The sequence below is a fragment of the Salvelinus alpinus genome, chromosome 15 (genome assembly GCF_045679555.1).
Source record: "Salvelinus alpinus chromosome 15, SLU_Salpinus.1, whole genome shotgun sequence".
Lineage (NCBI taxonomy): Eukaryota > Metazoa > Chordata > Actinopteri > Salmoniformes > Salmonidae > Salvelinus > Salvelinus alpinus.
Genome location: NC_092100.1, coordinates 29,311,215 through 29,328,646, shown reverse-complemented (window position 1 = coordinate 29,328,646; position 17,432 = coordinate 29,311,215). Strand labels below are relative to the sequence as shown.

At 40.9% G+C, this 17,432-nt stretch overlaps 1 protein-coding gene across 4 annotated transcripts; it reads right to left on the bottom strand.

Moving 5' to 3' along the window:
* Positions 1–318: 318 nt before the first annotated feature.
* On the bottom strand, positions 319–12,309 carry LOC139539877 (heat shock factor protein 4-like). 4 transcript variants are annotated; one of them, XM_071343243.1, is made up of 14 exons: positions 12,058–12,309; positions 11,524–11,556; positions 10,736–10,844; positions 10,352–10,479; positions 10,133–10,257; positions 9,470–9,566; positions 9,271–9,338; positions 6,672–6,771; positions 6,357–6,472; positions 4,078–4,269; positions 3,820–3,928; positions 3,554–3,619; positions 3,141–3,245; positions 319–1,100 (listed from the first exon to the last, which is right to left on the bottom strand). In XM_071343243.1, exons 1-13 carry the CDS (start codon positions 12,181–12,183, stop codon positions 3,186–3,188), a joined length of 1,329 nt encoding a protein of 442 aa, XP_071199344.1. In that variant the 5' UTR covers positions 12,184–12,309; the 3' UTR covers positions 319–1,100; positions 3,141–3,185. The 4 variants fall into 4 exon arrangements, with proteins under 4 accessions (XP_071199344.1, XP_071199346.1, XP_071199347.1 ...); XM_071343245.1 differs by having other exon boundaries at positions 9,470–9,545; positions 12,058–12,308; XM_071343246.1 differs by lacking the exon at positions 11,524–11,556.
* Between the last annotated feature and the right edge of the window lie 5,123 nt (positions 12,310–17,432).

Sequence of the window (17,432 nt, the reverse complement as noted above, 5' to 3'; positions counted from 1 at the left end):
CTCTGTTTAGAGAGTCTACATGTTGATCTTATCCTCTCTGTTTAGCGTGTCTACATGTTGATCTTATCCTCTCTGTTTAGCGTGTCTACATGTTGATCTTATCCTCTCTGTTTAGCGAGTTCAGATGAAGTTGGGTCATCTACCTATTGTTCTAATTTTACTAATGCATGCATTATATTATACACAGCCTAGTAGTCATCATAGACAACTTGATGAAAATCAAAGTTACTCTTGTGCACAGGAAAAGCACTGAGTGTTTCAAGAGAAATATATAGATTGTGATTAAGAATAAATACTGATACAAATTGTGCAAAAAAGCAATGTATGGTGTCTTCATTGTTTTTTCAAATGGGAATTCTATCATCAAATATTACCTAGACTTCTCACATTAAAACATACAGAAGAGAAGTAACACTATTTCTGTTATCTTATGAATATCATTTTTAAATACAAATATAGTATTTGTCATGAGAATATTTTTATACAACCAAATATGCTATTTTGGGAAAAAATCTGCTCCACAACCAGAAACTCTCACACAGAGACTAAAGTGCTTACAAACCAGGGCCACCGTGGTATGATGCAACTTTTCATACTACCGTTGGCATGATGGCAGAGAATATTGGAACTTCGTAATAGTGTCGGTTATACTCCAAACTCCACTTTTGTACTCGGAATTGATCCTTGAAATGTCAACTGGTCGGTTGGTCTTTTATGAATTGAGATCCCTCAGTCAGGCTTTCTGACTGTAGATCAGTCCAGCTTTAGGAGAGAAGCCATTGCTTATGTTAGGATGTCCTGCAGGTCAGCCTTTGAATTGACAACTGCCAGGGTCCTCACCAGTAAAACTGTTGAACATCAGTGAAAGAAGTCTGAATAATTCCAAATAGATTCAACTCTGGTTCTCTGAAAAGCTATACAGTGCTTCTGAAAACTCCCCAGAACGGACATCCTAGTGGATGGAAGATAGGCCCACAGAGCTCTGAGTGACAAGAATCCCTCCTGCTCTGGTCACATTGGGTCAGGTAGGCTGGATCTAAAACATGACGACAGGGGATGGAACAAATCTGAGAGCCTTGAGGAATGTCTTGTTTTCTGGCCTGAAAAGGACATGCAAAAGAAAGAAAAGTCTATATTTGCTGTTATTGTTACACATGAACTGAGCTGTCCATAGAATCGTCATTCAACTATGCACAAATCCAGTAAGAGATATGGCTGTGTGTATTTGTATTTATTAAGGATCCCTATCAGCTGTTGCCAAGGCAGCAGCTACTCTTTCTGGGGTCCAGCAACATTAAGGCAGTTAAATACAATTTAAAATATTACATGACATTACATTTCATAACACTTTTCACAACACATTAAGTGTCTTCCCTCAGTCCACTACTCCACTATCACATGTCTACAATACAAAATCCATGTCTACGTGTGTGTAGTGTGCATGTCTTATCATGTGAATGTGTGTCTGTGCCTTTGTGTGTGTCTCTTCACAGTCCCCACTGATCCATAAGGTGTATTTTGATCATTTTTTAAAAACATATTCTACTGCTTGCAGCAGTTACCTGATGTGGAATAGAGTTCCATGTAGCCATGGCTCTATGTAGTACTGTGGGCCTGTTCTTGACTTGGGGATTGTGAAGAGACCTTTGGTGGCATGTCTTGTGGGATATGGATGGGTGTCTGAGCTGTGTGCTAGTTGTTTAAACAGACACCTCAGTGCATTAAGCATGTCAACACTTCTTACAAAAACAAGTAGTGATGAAGTCAATCTCTCCTCCACTTTGAGCCATGAGAGATTAACATGGATATTATTAATGTTATCTCGCTGTGTACATGTTCTGAGCCTATTGTAATTTCCTGAGGTCCCTCTTTGTGGCACCTGACCACACTTCTGAACAGTAGTCCAGGTGCGACAAAACTAGGGCCTGTTGGACTTGCCTGCTTATGGACAGACTTCTCCCCATTTTAGCTACTGTTGTATCAAGATGTTTTGACCATGACAGTTTACAATCCAGGGTTACTCTAAGCAGTTTAGTCACTTCAACTTGCTCAATTTGCCCATTATTTATTACAAGATTTAGTTGAGGTTTAGGGTTTAGTGAATGATTTGTCCCAAATACAATGCTTTAGTTTTGGAAATATTTAGGACTAACTTATTCCTTGCCACCCATTCTGAAAATAACTGCAGCTCTCTTAATTGTTGCAGTAATTTCCGTCGCTGTAGTAGCTGACGTGTATAGTGTTGAGTCAACCGCATACATAGACACACTGGCTTTACTCTACTAGCTTTACTTTACTGGCATGTCATTAGTAAAGACTGAAAAAAGTAAGGGGCCTAGACAGCTGCCCTGGGGAATGTTGGAGAGGCTTCCATTAAAGAAAACCCTCCGTGTTCTGTTAGACAGGTAACTCTTTATCCACAATATAGCAGGGGGTGTAAAGCCATAACACGTACGTTTTTCCATCAGCAGACTAGGATCGATAATGTCAAAAGCCGCACTAAAGTCTAACAAAATAGCTCCCACAATCTTTTTATCATCAATTTCTCTCAGCCAATCAGTCATTTGTGTAAGTGCCGTGCTTGTTGAATGTCCTTCCATATAAGCGTGCTGAAAGTCTGTTATCGATTTGTTTACAGTAAAATATCATTGTATCTGGTCAAAACAAATCTAAAAGTTTACTAAGGGTTGGTGAAAGGCTGATTGGTCAGCTATTTGAGCCAGTAAAGGGGGCTTTACTATTCTTTTGTAACGGAATTACACACACTTTCTAGTAGGCTTAAATGGACTATATGGCAAATAGGAGTGGCAAAATCGTCTGCTATTATCATCAGTAATTTTCCATCCAAGTTGTCAGACCTCGGTGGCATGTCATTGTTCATAGACAACAATAATTTTTCGACATCTTCCACACTCACTTTAAGGAATTCAAAATTACAATGTTTGTCTTTCATAATTTGATCAGTTATACTTGGATGTGTAGTGTCAGCATTTGTTGCTGGCATGTCATCACTAAGTTTACTAATCTTGCCAATTAAAAAAATCATTAAAGTAATTGGCAATATTAGTGGGTTTTGTGATGAATGAGCCATCTGATTAAATGAATGATGTAGCTGAGTGTGTGCCATATATATACTTTACCTGCCTTTGTCAGGACAAGCATGTGCCAGCGGATCTGTCAAGCCATCACTGTTCCTCACAACCAGCGTTGGGGTAAGCCTCTGCCTCCTGGCTCTGAAACATGTACTGGAACACAGCAACACAGAGTGGGATACACCTGAAGATAACACTGACCAGTACTTTCAATCAACTGCAGAGATGCTACCTGCACAGCACACACTGATTAATCTACCCAAGAAGTAAGAAGGCATATTGTTGACACATTTTTCGACCATTCCCTGTCCTTGTCTGACTAAAGTCATAGAAATGTATGGCTGACAAGTAACTGACAACTTGCGCCGACTTTACTGGCGGGTTGATTTCACTTAATATAACTAGACTTTAAGACAATATATGCAGAGCTAATTCAAACACCATAAACACATTCTACTCACTGATTTCAGGTTGGAATCCATATCAGTAAAGTTCCACTCACTCAAGGGCAGGTTGAAATTGAATGGCTGTAAAGACAGAACAGCATCATATCAATCTGAGCTGCTGTGAGCACTGTCTGACTCACTCCTACCTAGTGAAGAGAAACTAGAGATCTTCAAATGGGAGGTAGTATATCTGTTCCTGCAGTCATTTTGTGTCCCATGCCTTTGTGACACAGTCCTGGAACAAACTCTGTGTCTGCCAAGTTTTGGAGGGTATTACTCACATCCATGACAGCTGTGGTGGGCTCCACACTCTGCTGGTGGGTCCTCAGGAGAAGCTGCAGGTCCTCCAGACTCATGTCCACATTCTCTTCAGCATCAGGTACCTCAGGCCTACAACACACATCATCATATCACACTACTAGGGCTTCACTGGAAAACAATACATTCATATGTAATAATAAAAAGGTATGTAAAACGTATTTTTGAGCTTGGAAAACTGATGGACATGTTTGTTTGTTTGTTCGTGTGTGTGTCTCTACCTCTCCAGAGCAGGTCTCTTGAGCCTCCTGTCTGCTCCAGACCCTCGGCCCTCCAGGACGGATTGTACCATGGCAACAGGGAGGACAGGGGGTTCAGAACACACCTCACAGGAGCCCAGTGGGACCCCCTCCCCCCGGCCTCGCACCCCTGGGCTCCCTGGCTCCTCTTTGATCAGCATCATACACTTATCCCTGGGTGGGGGCAGAAACACAGCAGTCTTATGTTTTTATTTATTTTATTTATTTAAACTTTATTTAACCAGGTAGGCTAGTTGAGAACAAGTTCTCATTTGCAACTGCGACCTGGCCAAGATAAAGCACAGCAGTTCGACACATACAACAACACAGAGTTACACATGGAATAAACAAACATACAGTAAATAATACAGTAGAAAAAGAAAAATCTATATACAGTGAGTGCAAATGAGGTGAGGTAAGGCAATAAATAGGCCATGGTGGCGAAGTAATTAGAATATAGCAAGTAGACACTGGAATGGTAGATGTGCAGAATATGAATGTGCAAGTAGAGATACTGGGGTGCAAAGGAGCAAGATAAGTAGATAAATACAGTATGGGGATGAGGTAGTTGGATGGGCTGTTTACAGATAGGCTATGCACAGGTGCAGTGATCTGTGAGCTGCTCTCACAGCTGGTGCTTAAAGCTAGTGAGGGAGATATGGGTCTCCAGCTTCAGTGATTTTTGCAGTTCGTTCCAGTCATTGGCAGCAGAGAACTGAAAGGAAAGGCGGCCAAAGGAGGAATTGGCTTTGGGGGTGACCAGTGAGATATACCTGCTGGAGTGCGTGCTACGGGTGGGTGCTGCTATGGTGACCAGTGAGCTGAGATAAGGCGGGTCTTTACCTAGCAGAGACTTGTAGATAACCTGTAGCCAGTGGGTTTGGCGACGAGTATGAAGCGAGGGCCAGCCAACAAGAGCATACAGGTCACAGTGGTGGGTAATATATGGGGCTTTGGTGACAAAACGGATGGCACTGTGATAGACTGCATCCAATTTGTTGAGTAGAGTGTTGGAGGTTATTTTATAGATGACATCGCCGAAGTCAAGGATCGGTAGGATGGTCAGTTTTACGAGGGTATGTTTGGCAGCATGAGTGAAGGATGCTTTGTTGCGAAATAGGAAGCCGATTCTAGATTTAATTTTGGATTGGAGATGCTTAATGTGAGTCTGGAAGGAGAGTTTACAGTCTAAAAAAGTATGTATATAAACCTGAGTTAACGTCTCTTATCGATGGCGGTTATGATATCGTTTTGGACCTTGAGCGTGGCTGAAGTGCACCCATGACCAGCTCTGAAACCAGATTGCATAGCGGAGAAGGTACGGTTGAATTCGAAATGGTCGGTAATCTGTTTGTTGACTTGGCTTTCGAAGACCTTAGAAAGGCAGGGTAGGATAGATATAGGTCTGTAGCAATTTGGGTCTAGAGTGTCTCCCCCTTTGAAGAGGGGGATGACCGCGGCAGCTTTCCAATCTTTGGGAATCTCAGACGATACGAAAGAGAGAGCCAGGTGGAAAGCATGGCCAGCCGTAGAAAAATGCTTATTGAAATTCTCAATTATAGTGGATTTATCGGTGGTAACAGTGTTTCCTAGCCTCAGAGCAGTGGGCAGCTGGGAGGAGGTGCTCTTATTCTCCATGGACTTTACATTGTCCCAGAACTTTTTTGAGTTTGTGCTACAAGATGCAAATTTCTGCTCGAAAAAGCTAGCCTTAGCTTTCCTAACTGCCTGTGTATATTTGTTCCTAACTTCCCTGAAAAGTTGCATATCACGGGGGCTATTCGATGCCAATGCAGAACGCCACAGGATGTTTTTGTGCTGGTCAAGGGCAGTCAAGTCTGGAGAGAACCAAGGGCTATATCTGTTCCTGGTTCTAAATTTTTTGAATGGGGCATGCTTATTTAAGATGGTGAGGAAGGCACTTTTAAAGAATGACCAGGCATCCTCTACTGACTGGATGAGGTCAATAACCTTTCAGGATACCTGGGCCAGGTCGATTAGGAAGGCCTGCTCACTGAAGTATTTTAGGGAGCGTTTGATAGTGAGGGGTGGTCATTTGACCGCAGACCCGTTACGGATGCAGGCAATGAGGCACTGATCGCTGAGATCTTGGTTGAAAACAGTAGAGGTTTATATCAGTCCTGCTGAAAAAGGCTTCTCAACAACAGATTTCTTCCAATCTCGACTACATACTGGATTTTGATGCTTTGGAAGCCACTACAGGATAAAATGTGTCTTTGCTTTTGTTCTTTGACACTTACCTTGTCTCCTCTGTTTGCATTTGCATGTTGCTGGGTTGTGACATTTCAGTAACGTCTGATATGATTGGTCCTCCTGTCATTGCACTATTGGAGCAAGAGGCTGTTTCTGTGGATGGCTGTGGAGAAGGAACAGTAAAATAGTTTAATTAAAGGTTTGTGAAGCTCATAGCCTGACAGTCACTATGCAGTTAAAAAATATATATATTTTTATATGATAGTCATGATGTCCCAATGCTGGAAACTATAAACACAGTACATCTAGCACCATACTTTGTAAAAAATAGTGTAATGGTGAAAGGTAAAGTGGGTTCATACCGACTGGATATAGAACGGTTCATGGAACGGCTCCATTTGGTGGTTATGGCTGAACTTGGAGGCTGGGGGCGTGGTTGAGCCATCGTCCAACATAAGGGGACTAGGAGGGCCAAGCATCACCATGATGGGGAATATAGAGAAATCAATAGTGAATCAATGGAAGTACTTTCTTCTCTTCTGCAATGAAATGCCTTGGAACTGTTAACTCATAATTTATAGAATGAGAGCCTTAGACAGCTGTGTCTGCATAGCCTTACTGGATGAGAGCCGAGGATAAGGGGAACTAACTGTAACCCTTCTGATGGATTGGAAGGGTGAGTCGAGACAGCAGTGGTAGTTTTGAGAAACTACATTTTTAATAAAGCTACGCTTGTATCGAACATGTAGGCCTTAAAACACTGAAATACCCACTTGCTTTTTGACAACAGAGAAAAGTTTTGAATTACATTATGTCATTGACTTTTCTGATAATTTTCTTTTATTCATCTTATATCAACCACTGCTGTTTCTATTTTGCAAAGGCAGTGTGCACATAATGTAATATCTCTATCAGTAATATATCTAAAAAAGGTGCTCTCTAGAACCTAGAAGGGTTCTTCGGCTGTCCCCTCAGGAGAACCCTTTAAAGAACCCTTTTTGGTTCCAGGTAGAACTCTTTTGGGTTCCATGTAGAACCCTTTCCAATCAGGGTTCTACCTGGAACCAAAAAGGGTTATCCTATGGCAGTGGTCATCAACCTTTTCTGAGTCAAGATCACTTCCTGAGTCAAAATGCAAGCTGAGATCTACCACTCTGATTTTTTATTAACATGACTTAAAAAATGTAAGCTTATGCAACAATAACCAATTAAAAACAGTACTGTAGCAATGAGGTTTGTGCAGTAAGCTATAGGCCCAATACATTATCACCGCATACTGGCTTTGCTTGAATTTACCTGCTAATGCATTGTTCGGGACATTTAAAAAAATATATATATTTCAAAATTTGAGGTAGGCTATATGATCACAACGGTAATAGATCCATTGTTGTATTACTTGTGAGGCACAGCTGAGTGAGCATACATTTAAATAATTAGCTTTTTATTTTACTGGGCTGATGGTGCCTGCATCTGATGGTCAGTCTCAGCAGAGGGAGAGAGCAGCAGACTGAGGGTCGGTCTCTCAACATTCCTCCGCTCTCCCTTTCCTGCACACTGAACAAAAAGGGACACCGTCTTCCAGCTGATGGCGAACTCGATTCGCACCGCATTATTTCTGCCTCATGCACAAATTCATGTTGTTACTCATATGAACAGAGGAAGTGAAATATTTCTCGATATTAAAAAAGACCCAAGCCGCTAATAATAATAACAACGCAAGCCTATCGATACACTTTCCTACTTATTCATTACTGCTGCACTGCTTGTTGTAGCGCTGAGTGGAAATAGGAAGAACGCGCATTTTATGGGTTATAAAAGTGTTTAATACAAAGTGTTGACAGTGCTGAGTGAGAACTTAAACATGAACTCACTCATAAAAACAGCAGCTCTTTGCTGTATTCGTTGACAGTCTCTCTCTAGTCATGGTTTTAAACGTTTTGAAATCTCAATATTGCTGAAGCTTTCATTTATGCCTGCTACATCACTGCAGACTCTGTCATCTGAGCAATCTGATTGGCCAGGTTTGTCATAGTGCACTTGATTTCCTCTCCAGGCCCACCGGGAAGGCAGAGTTTGTACCTTCAGGCACTTAAAATGGCAACAGTTTGCCTATCTGGCGCGCAGGACAGCTGAATTGGCTGCACCTACCACAAACAGCCCGAGACTAATAAAAAAAAAAAAAGGAACACAAGGCTTTATCGTTGGGTTTTTTACAGAAATGTTTGGCGATCGACTAGAAATGCCTTGGAGATCGACAAGTCGATTGACCGGTTGGCGACCACTGTCCTATGGGGACAGCCGAATAACACTTTTGAAACCCTTTTTTCCAAGAGTGTTCCATTACTAACCACCAACAGTGGGGCACAATGTCAGCATAAATTGCATTGTAGAAGCCAGCTATGGCACAGTGTTATGAATGTTATTGGAAACGGTATAAACAGATCTGAAAATGTCCAGTTAAAGTGATGTCATTTCTAAATCTTTTGGCGGTATGAATGTGACAGATGAAATGAGGGAAAATATGAGTGTTTTATGTCACTGTCCCTTGTTCTTTGACTTTGACCGATTTGTTCACACGGGTCACACAAGCTGATGGTGCATTTCCCATAGAGGGTAGAGGGTCATGCGCCCTGGTTCACTGGGGTGGTGTGGGTGTGAGAGGATGGGAGGGATGGGTGAGTGATTGTGTGTGTGTGTGTGTGTGAGGGGCTTAGGGCTCAGTAGGTCTGATTCAGCATTCAGCTCCATTCATCCAAGCTGGGATTGTGTTGCGCGTCAGCTGACCACATACAGCTGAGTTGGCCATTCCCACTGCTGTGTTTGTGTGTTTGTGTGACTATTGTCGATGTGTTAGTATGGTGTGTTAACGAGTGTATGTACATACAAGTGTGTGTGTGTGTGTTTTTGAGTGCATGTATTGTGAATCTTAGCCTTTGTGTGTGTCGGGGACAATGTACTCACAGCTTTCTCTTCATTCCTACAGTGCTGGGTGTGTTTGACTGCATCTGGCTGAAAAGGAACTGAATCAGCTATAAAGGAGCAAAAAACAGAGAATGATTCAGCACCAAAGTAACACACTCTGACTCCCCATTTTCCCTCTCTTTTCCTCTTTCTCTAATTCACACACACTGTATAGTCATGTTAACTGAGAATTTCTCACCTTATTCATGGCTTTCTGCTGCTGGGTGTGGTTCTGTCTCAGTGAGACCACCTCTCTCCACAGCACCTCATTCTGCCTGGAGGAGTAAGACAGACCACTGTGGCATTCACCAGTTTACTATCACCCCTTCACTCACCACCCGCACGTCCCACGTGTGTGATCTATATGTGTGATTACTGGGCGATGCTCTGATTTCAGCCTGTTCACCCTGATGTGTCCTATCTGAGGGTTCAGCCAGATGTCACCACCACTGATTCCAGATCAGATAGAGACACGTGACAAGACCACCTGTTCTGCTACCTGACACATGCGCCACCTGACCAGCACACCTGATGCTATTATAGGGCGCAACAGGTGAGCAGCTGAATGTCAGGTGAGCAGCTGAATGTTCTCTTAAACCAATGTAGACAATAGACCAAACCATTGGAACATATAATGAGGCCAGGGACAATGCATGGGCTACTGAGGATGGACTATGAGTCTGTTACATACAGTATGGCTTAGTATGGTTAGTAATACATTTTGTCCCAGTTCAGTGGCCTTAAACCACATTTTTTATAGCATTACACCAACTACAGTACTGATTATAGTAATTGTATTAATTTAGCAAATTGTTGTTGTAATTATGATTGATGCCATGTATCAGCACATATTGCTACTTACTGTTTCATGTCTTGCATCTGACACTCCATGTTCTCTTGTTGGCTGCGCAGTACCTGTACTTCATACAGCAGCTTACTCAAGTCCTCCTGCCGTACTTTAGTCTCTTCACTCTTCACGATGGAGACCTAAACACACAGACAAACAGACACAGATGTCTCACTATGTGTACTTTGTTGGTGTGTGTGTGTGTGTGTTTTATTTCCTAGGTTTCTGTCTCACCTTCCTCTTGATGTGCTCCAGCAGGTGTTCGTGGCCTTGCAGGAAGTAGAGGTGCTGAAACTCTGTGTCGTCTCTCTCTGGCTTCACCAGACCACTCTGCTCTATGTTCACCACCTTCCTGAAGCCATCTGTACATCAGCCCAGAGGTTTGCGGCACACAGCAACACACACACACAAACACACATGCACACACACACACACAATCACACCTCAAGAGGCACAAACACACATCCAGAGGCACAAACACTCAAATACATAAATTAATGCATAGCCTACCTACACATAAACAATACAAAAGTCACTCCTACACAATTGACTTCTAAATACTGCTAAATATCTGACAGGGTATTTCGCTATTCTCTAGAGCTGAGGAGAGGTACTCACACATGTTGAGCTGACGAACAAAGCTGGCCATGTTGTTATGTTTGAAGTATTTTGGCAGGACCTCTTTGGCAAACCTGCCCTGGTCGAACACATGGAAGCTGGTCCCAGTCTGAGGGACATAACCAAAATAGGGGTTTGTGTTTAAGTTCTATGAAACACTGGTTAGACATTGACTACCTCAATTCAACATTCAGGGCCAGTTTCCCAGACAAGTTAAAGGGACCAAAATGCAGTTTCAATGGAGATTCTTCATTGAGCATGCTTTTTAGTCCAGGACTAGGCTGTCCGGGAAACCAGCCCAATGTCAAAAACATATAATGCTCAGTTCTATAAATCCTGTGAAGGTTGATCAAGTAGGAAGTGTATTTTTTGCTTTATACCAATAAGTCCATATAAAATCTGTTCTGAGAAATGTGTATATCCTAGTTAATGTTTTACAGGCTACCTGGATTAAAACAGAACAGGGGAAGCTTTGCCACTTACATTCAAAATATATATATTCTAAGTTCTAAGAATTCTAAGTGCTAAAATGAAGGTTGAGGGAAAAAACTATGTACCAGCAAACTGTACCCATACCTCTTAGACACTAAATCAATGCGAAGCTTATGGACTTTTGTCATTTCATCATAGTCCAATAGCACATTCTTTAAGTGTTAAACAGGTTGGCTACATGATTTTGAAAATGTTGTTAAAGTCAATATTTCTATCCCCATATGTGTCCAGTAAGCAAAAATCAGTTAATGAACATGATGAAGTCATGATTCTCTCAAAGATGGTTACTCACTTACATTTTGAGGACTCTGTAAGCCAGATTGTGGAATCTTGGGCATAACAGTAACACAAACAGGTACAAAGATAAAGATGTCAAGGGTTGCTTAGTATGTGGTCTCATTCACCACTTCTTACACTGTGAAGATGTGTGATACAATACTGATATGATCGATACTAATCATACTTTTTGACGATACCCTTAGTTTATAAAGGGAACAACACTGGAAGACATTTACTCGGTTACCCTCCAGATCTATCTAATGCTGCCAATGAATGCGAGGCACATGTTTTGGGTTAACCAAAGGTTTAAACACATCCACTTTTCAGTCAACCCGAGTATAAACAGTCATGATATCCAATTAATTTGATAGTCAAACATAGAACTTGTCTATTACTCATAGTTCTATCTTGCCACTGCACCTAACCATTACTTATCTTCTCATTCTTGTAATTTATATCAAACACATTAAATATATTCAACAGTATGAAAGACCTCTGACTCTCTTTAACCAACTTAACCAATCAGAAGAGTCAGTGCTTCAGGTACTCACAGCACTCCAGCAGATGAGGTGGTTGGTGTCCGGGTCCTCGACCAGGGTCCACAGTTTGGTGAGGAAGGCAGGCACATTACTGGCATAACCTCCATCCACACCAATAGAGCCAGGAGATTCTTGCATGGCTGCGCTTCAGTTGGAGCAAGGCGGTGTTATTAAGAATATGTGTAAGAGTGTGTATGTGCACAGGTCCTACTCCATCTCTGAGCTGCTTTGCTGCTGACTCTCTCTGGACCAGTCATACGGCCATATCAGGCCCTGTCATCCCTACAGGCCATCGTCAGCACAAACCTGCCCCTGCAGCATCACCATAGCCCTCCAACACAACAAAAGACCCCACTGGAAAACAATACAGGCCATCACAAAGCCTAGAATAATAGCACACTGTCATGCTAGACAATACGATACAGCACAGGAGCGCTGGTGAATACGTGTGTGTGGGTGTGTATACTGAGACTCCTCAATTACTTATCTTCACAGATCATAGACAAACACATAAATATCATATAACAACATCATCCAACCCTTAGAAAGAGTACATAGTACAGTATGTGCTTTGCATGAATTGTGTATCAATGCCCACTGGTTTTGTGTCACAAAGGTTATTGTTTTACCCAAAACAATATAAAGTTATTTTAACTGACTGTCTGATAAAATCTGATAAGGATAATTTCCAAATCCCGGTCAGAAATACAAATGAGTTCTTATTTGTGACCATGTAATTGGAATTCTTGTTTGCATCTCTGAAGAATCCTCATTTTTATGTATCTTGATCTGTGTTTAGTCACATGACAAATAGTTAAGCTCCTTAGGCACTAAACAAAAACTGAAACATAAATACAAATAGAAGTAGGGCCTACAATTGTGATGTGATGAATCACTGAAACAACACTGAAAAAGAAATACCAAAGTACAAAACATAAATGCAAAATAGTGACACTGAAAAATATAGCTTATATTCAAGGCTGACATATAGGCTATGTTCAAAACGAGCAGCAACCTTTGTACAGCATGCTTAGAAAAAAAGCTTCTGGATTTAACCAAAATAGTTCAATTCTTTCTTCATACATGGCACCCCTTAAGGTTCTATATATAACCAAAATTGGTTCCATATAGAACCCTGTATGGAACCCAAGGGTTCTATATGGAACTAGTTTTGGTTCAGTAAAGAAGAACCCTACAAAGGGTTCTATACATTCACTGCACAAAACATTAGGAACACTCTTTCCAAGACTGACCAGGTAAATCCAGGTGAAAGCTATGATCCCTTATTGATGTCACCTGTTAAATCCACTTCAAGACGGTGTAGATGAAGGGGAGGAGACAGGTTAAAGAAGGATTTTTAAGCCTTGAGACAATTGAGACATGGATTGTGTATGTGTGCCATTCTGCAGATGAATGGGCACAACAAAACAGGGTATGGTAGTAGCTGTCAAGCGCACCGGTTTGAGTGTGTCAAGAACTGCAACGCTGCTGGGTTTTTCACACTCAACAGTTTCCAGTGTGTATCAACAATGGTCCACCACCCAAAGGACATCCAGCCAACTTTACACAACTGTGGGAAGCATTGGAGTCAACATGGGCCAGCGTCCCTTTTGAAATGCTTTCGACACCTTGTGGAGTCCAAGCTCCGACGAATTGAAGCTGTTCTGAGGGCAAAAGGGGTTGCAACTTAATATTAGTAAAGTGTTCACAGTGTGTATGACCTTTATGGGTTCCGTATATGAAGCAAGCAATATGGAGACTTATATTTCCCTCACTAACTTTAAACATCAGCTATTTGAGCAGCTAACCGATTGCTGCAGCTGTACATAGCCCATCTGTAAATAGCCCAACCAATCTACCTACCTCATCCCCATATTGTTTTTATTTACTTTTCTGCTCTTTTGCACACCAGTATTTCTACTTGCACATCACCATCTGCTCATCTATCACTCCAGTGTTAATTTGCTAAATTGTAATTACTTCGCTACTATGGCCTATTTATTGCCTTACCTCCTCACGCCGTTTGCACACACTGTATATAGACTTTATTTTTCTTCTTCTATTGTGTTAGACTGTACGCTTGTTTATTCCTTGTGTAACTCTGTGTTGTTGTTTGTCGCACTGCTTTGCTTTATCTTGGCCAGCTCGCAGTTGTAAATGAGAACTCGTTCTCAACTAGCTTACCTGGTTAAATAAAGGTGAAATTAAAATTTAAAATATAACCCTTTCCAGTTAAATCCAGAACCTTTTTTTCTAATAGTTCAGTAGCTTCCTCTGAAACTAGTCATCTGAGTTCAATGGTGAAGGGAAATGTAATGAGTATTGATAGACTTTTTCATCCAACAGAGAAAACTGCCAGTATTTTGATAGATTATTTGGATCATACATCAATGTTTCATTTTAAGGTGGCCTTACAGACCTATTTTTCTTTCAATAATCTATGAAATACATTTGATAGAAAGTGGCTTAAGCTCTTATCTCATACAAAGTCTCCATTTAAACAGGGACAATAGAGCCCTTCAATAATCATTCACCCAACACTTTTTTCATGGCACAACAGGGATATTTCACTTTGTTCTGGCCTACAACTTTAAAATAATGGAAGTTTCATTTTTTGTCTTTTTATGTACTGTGGCGCCATCTAGTGCTTTGATGTTTATGGATTCCAATATTACATTTACTACAGATGGCCAGTTCATAGTCAGTGCATACTTTATAGAAAAGGTCAGTACTGCAATAACAAGGTGTCTGATATCCTCTTATATTTGAATGTGATCTTCACAATGACTTCCAGGTGGACCAACAGGATGTCTCCAACAGCTAGCCAGGATCAAAGTCTTCATGCAGGCCAAAGATGCCCTCTCTGCCCTGGGAGGATGAAACTTGAGTAGCGCTGGTATATTCAATTTCCAGAGTGCACTGTGCTCTGGGTCAAATGGAGATGAATTGAGCTGCACTGGTCCTAGAGGTCAAAAGTAGATTCGTTTTATAGCAATTAGAAACAGAACTTTGCATAACTGAACTATGTGATCAGTGTTACAGTATGCTGAACACGTACAAGAGACCTTCAGACAGAATTTAAGTCAAGTCCCTCCTCCGTTAATAAATAGTTTCTTAAGGGAGAGTTAGGTGATGCAGTGCATGCTCTTAGCAACCTGTCAAAGATACAGTCTGTCTAATATCTCAAAGCAACATTTATCTTTTGGTTTCTGAAATACAAATACTATTGTCAGAGTATTTCCAATTTACGCGAGTTGCCAAAGGAGTTACAACCTACTCAGGTAGAGAGATAGGATTTAATTAGATTCCTCTAAAGCCCTGTAGGGAAGGGCTTTAGAGGAAATGGATGGTAGAGAAACAGCACTGCTACATAATGTAAGCAACCTGTCAAAGATACAGTCTGTCTAATATCTCAAAGCAACATTTATCTTTTGGTTTCTGAAAAACAGGAAATAGTTTAGATACTTATCCTGATCATTTATTGATATAAAAAAAGACATTTACATGCTGCAAGCAACTACAAAGCAACACTTTGTATTTTTTTCCCAAATCACTTGTATTTGCATTTAGATGCATTTGACCCCCCCATGTGCCTGGGAGAGATCCGGCTGAAATACCTAAGCAGAATCAAAAATGCATTGCATTGATGTTCATTCTCGTGATATCATGGGCATGCTAGACTATGGGGCCTATTTAGGTTTGAGTATGTTACTTTTTAAATGTAGCCAGTTACAGTTACTAGTTACCTGTTGAAAATTCTAATCAGGACCGTAACTTTTGGATTACCGAAACTCAGTAACGTAATCAGATTATTTTCCGTTACTTTTGGATTACTTTCCCCTTAAGAGGCATTAGAAGAAGACAAAAATGATCCATCAAACGCAATTAGTGTGTCATCATAATGGTCTCTGACTATTGGTCAGACTTGCTCAGGTGGAACAAACGTAAACGTTCACCTTTTTTCAATGCTGACTTGAATGTTATTGAGAAAACAAAGGTGAAGATCCTTTCTGAATTCAAAAGTAATCCAATAAGTAATCATCGTTTTTCAAAAGTAATCTGATTAAAATATTTTAGCTGGTAAAGTAATTGATTGTAGTTACCGTTTTTTGTAATCAGATTACAGACTGATTACAACTGATTACTCCCCAAACACGTCATTGAAATGACGTGGAAACATTGTTGATTCAACCAGTGTGTGCCCAGTGGGTGTTGACAGAACAATGGAATCCATCAGTGAAGGTCTAGTATAAATCTATCCATAATGAAGCCCATGCATTGACGTTCTTTTTAATGTCCTGGTTTTTTTTCTCAGGCGGAGGATTTGTTTGGATTTCTCTTATCTCCTTCCTCCCTAAACACACAAAGTAAGTACTTCTTTATACCAGGGGAAGGTTGAAGGTCACACCATGGTCAATTCTAGCGTGGGCATTAGAGGATGTATAAACTGACTTGCAAAGCCAAATCTTGTTTGCTCTGTACAGTTTGGATTTACAGCTGTCATGCTTCTTAACAACTCTCTGGGATATGTGGGACGGTAGCGTCCCACCTGGCCAACATCCAGTGAAAATGCAGAGCGCCAAATTCAAATAAATTAGTATAAAAATTAAACGTTCATGAAATCACACATTCAATATACCAAATTAAAGCTACACTTGTTGTGAATCCAGCCAACGTGTCAGATTTCAAAAATGCTTTACGGCGAAAGCAAACAATGCTATTATCTGAGGATAGCACCCCAGCTAACAATCACAGACCATCATATTTCAACCCTCCCGGCGCGACACATATATAAAGATAAATAAAGATATGGTAAGGCATGATGGTCATGCCTTACCTTTGACGAGCTTCTTCTGTTGGCACTCCAATATGTCCCATAAACATCACAAATGGTCCTTTTGTTCGATTAATTCCTTCGATATATATCCAAAATGTCCATTTATTTGGCGCGTTTGATCCAGAAAAACACCGGTTCCAACTTGCACAACGTGACTTCAAAATATCTCAAAAGTTACCTGTAAGCTTTGTCCAAACATTTCAAACTACTTTTGTAATACAACTTTAGGTATTTTTTTACGTAAATAATCGATCAAATTGAAGACTGGATGATCTGTGTTCAATACCGGAGGAAAACAATGTGTAGCATGCTTTCTGGTCACACGCCTCTAACAAACAGTACACTTCACTGGAGCCTCATTCTGAACATGGCTACTTCTTCACTTCTCAAAGGAAAAACCTCAACCAATTTCTAAAGACTGTTGACATCCAGTGGAAGCGATAGGAACTGCAGGAAGGTCCCTTAGAAATCTGGATTCCCAATGAAAGTCTATTGAAAAGAGAGTGACCAATTTTTTTTTTATCTGAATGGTTTGTACTCGGGGTTATGC